The 7,151-nt window shown below is 34.8% G+C and overlaps 1 protein-coding gene across 1 annotated transcript; it reads right to left on the bottom strand.

Moving 5' to 3' along the window:
- Window positions 1-1,270: 1,270 nt before the first annotated feature.
- LOC145009040 (ARM repeat superfamily protein) lies at window positions 1,271-5,595 on the bottom strand. Its single transcript, XM_078967702.1, has 3 exons — window positions 5,395-5,595; window positions 1,851-4,270; window positions 1,271-1,781 (listed from the first exon to the last, which is right to left on the bottom strand). The coding sequence occupies exons 2-3, from the start codon at window positions 4,262-4,264 to the stop codon at window positions 1,577-1,579; spliced, it is 2,619 nt and encodes an 872-aa protein (XP_078823828.1). The 5' UTR covers window positions 4,265-4,270; window positions 5,395-5,595; the 3' UTR covers window positions 1,271-1,576.
- Between the last annotated feature and the right edge of the window lie 1,556 nt (window positions 5,596-7,151).

Raw genomic sequence — 7,151 nt, 5'->3', positions numbered from 1 at the left:
GAGATGAAACTTAAACGAAAATACATTTTCATCTTATATTATTTGTCCTTAATCAAAATTCACGAAAACATTAATAAATAGACAGTTACAAACTGCATATAATACAGAATAATCATTGTTTATTTAATAGTGCAAACAATAATGACAAAAGGTAAGGGATCCCCAAACTAGTAGAGTAATTGATTAACCGAAACCATAAACATAGCCATGATTAAACAAGTTTGGACCTACTATCAACGACAAACATTTGAACCGGACGAATCAAACATTTATTTGACATGGTTTTATGATTTGAAATAAGTAATTAGTTTTGCCTCTTAAAAAAACCCATCAAATCCCAAAAAGACAACAGGATAAACCCAACTAGGGATGTCTGGTGAGTATCAAATAGAGAGAACAAGATGAGACTAAACCAAATCTTCTGAAACTTAACCAATTTATTAAACCTTGAATAACGATTTTATTATAATAAAATAATAAAGTAATAAGCAACTTCAATATTTGATTTCTTGAAAATATTGCCATTTCATTTAATTTAATTCTTGTTAGGAATTAAATAAAAAAAAAATATGTCAAGAGAGACATGTTGCTTAGAAGTGACTCTGAAATTGAATAAATTTGCATAGATTTGTCAATAGGTGCTATTAAGGTTTGCTTGGACACACAACGCACGACATTAATTCTTGAAAGCCTAAGAATCACGATGGTTTGCAAAAAGTATGAGAAGCACTTTTGTTAAAAGAAAATACTAAAAGCAAGAGGGTTGTCATAATTTGTTTCTCCCGTCGACCATCAATTTACACGGGTAAGCTAAATTTAAAATAACTTCACAAAAAGTTATAAAAGAAGGCTAGATATAAAGGAGTTAAAAAAGGTTAAAAATCTAAGAAAAGGAGAGAGATTACATAAATAAATTAATAAAAGAAAGCAAAGATTGAAGAAGTGTTCGGTTTACATAACATTTTGAAATTCATTAAATTTATAAAAAAGGTTAGAAATTTAAATGTATAAGAAAATAAGCATTGGAAGCTATCAGCAGGGTTGATTTACAAACCATTACTGTTTTTATGTAAATAATTGTCGTTTTACAAATGTTTAGAAGCAAATTATACATATCTATGTAATCATTCAATCCACTTTTCTAAATAATCTCTTATTCTTGACAAAAAAAAAATTAAAAACTCCCATAACTGACAGAAAACTTGCTAAGAATAACTACTTACGTCAAAAACGTTTCTCAAAATAAAAACATAAACAAACACAACATCCAGAACCAAAAAAAGTCTGATTAAAACAATAAGCCACCATTTATAATGACCTTCTTAAATTCTTAGTGCCAAAAACTCAACAACCATACACAGAACAACCAACCTTTTCCCCCAAAGTTTTTTGTACTTAAATCCATAGTACAAGACTCCACATCCATTTACCCGACCCAACCCCCAACCCGACCCGACCCGACCCGACCAACACTTTGTATGAAAAAGCGCTTTTTTCTTTCAGTAACCAAGAAAAACAAAACTAGTAATAATAATAATTATTATTATAATCATAATCATTATCATTATCATTATTATTACCCGCATACCGAGAAAACACGCCCAATCATTCCTTGTGTCCAAGTAGCTGTCTCCTTCAACTGCTCATCTTCCGATTGAAGACACTCTACTAATAACTCACTACAGAACGACAAGTCCTTGAAGAGAGCCTTCACGTGGGGCCCAAGTGCATCTGCAAGGTCTCCAAGCACTGCTACTGCTGCTCTCACCACACTCTCATCCCTACATAAAAAAAAAAACATATGTAAAACAAAAAATATATATTTTTTTTTATTTTTATATATAATATACCTGTGAGCATCCTTAACAACAACTTCAATGAACTTCAAAAGATGAGGAGCATGAGGCAACATCAACTCAGCTTTCGAATTCTTAAACCCTTGTAAAATCCCTGAATACGCTTCGAAAATACTCCTTTTCAACTGATTCCCATACTCCACCATTTCTTCATCATTCACATCAATCTGAGCACAAACTTCAGCAGCTCCTTTCATCATAGGCATAGCATAAGGAACGTATTTCTCAAAATGCTCCCCAATCGCAAGCGCCACGTCACCAAAGCAAGAAAAAATCGGAGGCTTCACGGACCTATGCAAATCGCCACTAGACAAATCCTTAAGAAGCAAACTCATAATGTTGTCACAAAAAGGCAACATTTTGTCATCCAAAGCCCTGCATATATCCCCAACTACCCCAACTGAAATAGTACAAACTTGATATTCCTCAAAGTTTTGTAATCCCATTTCTAAATATTTATAAAACTCTGGCATGTATTTTATGAAGTTTTCCCCTGTTGCATACGCTAAAGCACCAATCGCCAACATGGCTTCTTCATGAACTGTTGAGCTTCTACAAGCAAAGACTTTGAGGAACAAAACCATGATCTGATCAGCAGCTTGGAAAATGATCTGTTTTGTTTCATCAATGCTGCTGAGTTTTTGAATGATCACCTGCAACACGCCACACAGTAACGCCTGTAGATCTCCTTGCTTTTCACGATCATCGGATGATAAAATCTGAAGGTCAATTGTTTGACCGAGTTTTGACATCACAACAGGGAGGAGTTGAGTTATGATTTGAGATGTTTCTTTCAGATTTGAGCACCTCACGACTTCATTCAAAGTCTCATAAGCAGCAGATCGAAGCTTTGAGTCATTCGCATCTGTTCTTTCAGCAGTTGCGATTAATGAAGTGATGATGTCAGCGAGATAAGGTGTTAAAACAGAAGAGCCACTTTCGAAACCTTCATACCCTTGAGAAAGATAGTAAATGGCACCACATACTTTTTCAGCTACATGAGGTGAATCTTTGATGCTTTCTAGAAGGACCCGGATGATTCTTTCAAGATTAACAGGGGTAATAACGGAAGATCCGGTAGCTGGACAATGTAATAATTCGAAAATCCTACTTAAAGTCCATGCAGTTGTGTCTTTCACATGACTGTTTTGATCTCCCATAGCATTGAGAAGAAAGTCTAGAGCTGATAACACCATAGGAGAAAGCTTTTCACCACTTGGACCTTCAAGAATGGAGCCAAATGCATACGTGGCAGCTTCGCGGGCCCTCCAATCTGGCTTTGAGATATTGTCTTGAACAAATGGCATAACCAAAGGGACAATTGAATCCCCTACAGTTCTTGCAACAAGACCTAAACATGTCCCACCTGCCATTGACAAATTCCAGATTCCATCTTCTTGATCTTGATCTTCATCTTGCTTTAGTAAAGTTTCTAGAAGCATTGGAACAAGTAAAGATAAAGCCTTTTCTATGAAACGTGAATGAGGGTATGAATCACCGGTTTCATTAGTTTCAAAATCTTGAAGCTCAATCTCTTCATCACAAATGGAACTCCAAAACTCAATAGCTTGAAGAGCAACGTCTTCTTCATCTCCTTTTACTGCATTTGCTGTTAACTCAAAGAGGGTTTGCATGTAAGGCTCAAGAACTTCATAGTAAGTTGATGCGATTGACACAAGGCATTCGAATGCAGCTTTTCTGACATCAGGTTCTTTAGCCATGGCTGTTTCACATACTACTTTCATGATGTAATTTCTTTCCATTTCATTTTCGAAATTTGTTTGTGCGAAATCAAGTGCATTGTATAAAGCTGTGGCTGCAGCTAGACGAACGGAGCTTTGTTCAGTGACATTCATGCCTTGAACAACAGCTGTAAGGACTGAGTTGACTTCATCTTGAACAAGATCATTGTGAGAGATTTCTTCACATACATAACCAAGTGACTCCAGTGTTGCTTGTTTTAATGATGATGGTTTATCTTGTTGGGTCATGTTTCCAAGGAGAGAGCTAATGAGTTCAGGCCATTCTTTTCTTGGGATTTCAATGGAGGCGATTTTGGCAATTACTTGAGCTGCAGTGTGACCTGCTTCAGAAACTGATGAAGCAAGTGTGTTTAAGAGGAGTCTTTTGATTTGGGATCTGAATGAAATGTCATTTGACACCCATCTTTGGAGTAAATGTTCTTTGGTTGTAGCATCTTTGGCATCTAAAGAGTTCTTGAGCACAATTCCAGCTAATCTTCTAGACTCCAGAGGTTTATTGTCATTGGAGAGTTCAAGTGATAAAGAGAGAAGAAACCCTGGAAGGTTTTGTTCTTGAAATTGCCTGAGTCTGACTTCTGCTTCAGTTCGGACCTTTGCATCTGGTGATTGAGCAGATAAAAGGAATTCTGTAATCTCCACAGCCATCTTCACCTGTTGAAAAGATTGGAGAAATACAATAAATCTTTTAGTTCCATGGTTTCTGGATAAGAAATGGTAAAATCAGATTATAAAAGCTCATAATGGATAACAATTTAGGTGAGAAGAAACAAAAGCTGAAACTTAAACCATATAACTCATAAGTAGAACTACACGCACTGCTTTGAGAACAGCTAGCCATTAGAACTTGAGTAAAAGGAAGAAAATAGTATGACAGTGAAAAGAAAATAGTTCAATTGTGCAACAGTAATGTTATAAATGGTTTTAAATAAGCAAAACAGTAAAAGAATGTGTAAAAGCATGATTCAGAATAGTTTATGAACCATCGAAGAGTTGTAGCAATTGACAGCTGAATCATATTACATCCCAAATGCCCATTTTTTTTATTATTCAATTTACATCCCTTTTCAGCCAACTTCTCCATTGTTCCCAAAGCAAACTTTGTTGAGACTTCAAAATGAAACCATACACATAAAAAGATGCATAAAATAATTTGAAACTTTTTGTATATTGCACGTATCATGGATTTCAAAATTAAACAAAATCCACGAATGTTACCATAAGATGATAAGGCCTATCATCCATCATCTCTAATATGAGTTCGATGATGTTACATTCTTCAGGATTTTCTACATGCATCACGATGTAATAGAAAATAACCTAGTGTTTCACAGTCTAAAAGCGATGTTTTACAAGTTCGTATACAAATTACTACCGTCAAAAAAAACGCACTTCCCCCAAATCGCTCGATTCAAATGACCGATGAACAAAATTTTAGATAATCAGAACATCTAAGCACAGAGTTACACGTTTACTGTAAAACGCGTTGCACGCTTTACCTACTACGTCATCAAAGCGAACAAATCAGTAAACCTAGAAGCGATAACATGAAAGAGTACATTAAGATCTGTAAGTAAGCATACACAATAAACAAGCATCAAGTTCAACATACAGAGAAACCCTAACCCAATCGGCAACCAAAAATTTCACAAAACAGAAAAAGCCAAAACCATTGTTATTGCAACAACAAAACATCAACTGAAGTTAGATCTGTTGTTCAAAATTTAAACCTCGCATAAACCCTAAACTGAAAGCAGAAACTAATCAACAAATTATACCTTAAATTTAGGGGAAAATCTGAAGACGGCAGAAGAAATTCCAAGTGCTGAAGAGGCCGAAATGAAGAGAAATTTTTGAGAAAGAAAGAGAGAAATCGTGTAGTTTAGAGAGTATTTGGGGGTGTATATATTTCGAATGAATGAAGGAAGCGGGAGGGATGAAGAGGGGACGGGAAAGAAAAAATTATACAACGGGCAGATGACCGAACTGCCCAAGATCGCCGACCTGTCGGTTCTAAAACCCTAGTATCGTTTTCGTATTTGGTGAGATGGATGAATTTGAAATTTTCGCACGTGCGAGGAGCGTGCTAAAATTCAATGGTGATCTTTCTTTCACAATTTTTTCCGTTTTATAATGATGTTCCATATTAAGCTCAATTACATTTAATCATATATTTGAATTAAGGGAAAGTGATTAATCTAATCAAGTTTCGAGATTATTTTGTATAAAATAAGTATAAAAAAATTATATAATAATCGCTCACTTTGGAATAAGCATTTCCAAAATAATGAAAAAACAGGTCAAATCGAATACTATAGCTTGAATGTGTGTGTGGATCCCATGAAGATATTGAACACCTTGAACAAAGCATTTTTGGACGGTGGTGATACCGAAGTTCTTATAATAAAAATATCGAAGATTTAGTATGTTTTCTACCATGGATAAACAAATTGTTAGATTTTGGGTTTCGAATATCAATGGAATCGCTTTGATAAATCAATAATCATATGTATGAGAAACATTTTTAAAAATATGTGATTCCGAGCCAATTGTTTGGAGAGTCGTGAAATTTGATTTGATATAATCTAATGATCAAGTTGAATTGGAATACAGACCCATTCTAAATTTTGAAATACAAAAATACCTTGCAATTGTATGTGTTTTCGAGAGACAGTGATTTCAGAGAGAAGAAACAGTTTTCCTTGTATATCTTAGCTATTCTACAACATTCAAGTCTTCTTTTATATGTAAAAGATGACGGTTATGCAGGGAAAACGGTGTCTCTTTTTATTTAATGCAGACCATGGGTTTTGGCAGGAAAATTTTAGTCTGACTCATTTTTCCTATATGTAGGGAAAATAGGACCTCCTTTTATTCGACACAAACCTCGTTGGGGGTTTTACCCCTTGGTCCCTACTACAGGTGCTACCCTTAGGCCCCACCAAAGGCAATGCCCCTTCGAACCCACCAAGGACGCTACCCGGACCCTTGTGTTTCCAAGTCTTCTTTAGTTATTTGAGTGTGCACTATGTACTTCTTATCTTATAATATAAGTAAAAGTAACTTAGTTTATCTCGAATAGAATCCTGACTACGCTAAATGTATTAATGGTACTAAACTCACCAACACAAACCAGGTTGGTTGTTTACTAATTAATGTACTTGTATTCAAGTCTATTAAAGGTTTTTATTTATTTTGGAATGTGTTAAACAAGTATAAAATAAACTGAAATACCATATTGCTTGTATTGTTATTTGTTACTTATAGCCATTGTTACAATATATGTAGCATAAAATCTCTTGGTAAAAGTACATAAAGATTAAAGAAGTATAGGTTACATATTTAATTTGATTTTGGAAAGTGCATTTCGAGTCATTGATACGAAGAACTACTCTAGAACATTTGAAATACGAAGAACTAGTATGGGACTTATGGAATGCTTTTTATTTAGGATTTGTATTGTTTCTCATTTTGTTAAATTAAATAATTAATATTGATTTGCATTAAGCCAATACCTTCGGATTAGTTCGAAATC

Source organism: Lactuca saligna, chromosome 8 (genome assembly GCF_052625555.1).
Source record: "Lactuca saligna cultivar CGN05327 chromosome 8, ASM5262555v1, whole genome shotgun sequence".
Classification (NCBI taxonomy): domain Eukaryota; kingdom Viridiplantae; phylum Streptophyta; class Magnoliopsida; order Asterales; family Asteraceae; genus Lactuca; species Lactuca saligna.
The sequence above is the reverse complement of the archived record's forward strand: the minus strand, read 5'-3'. Positions and strand labels throughout refer to the sequence as shown.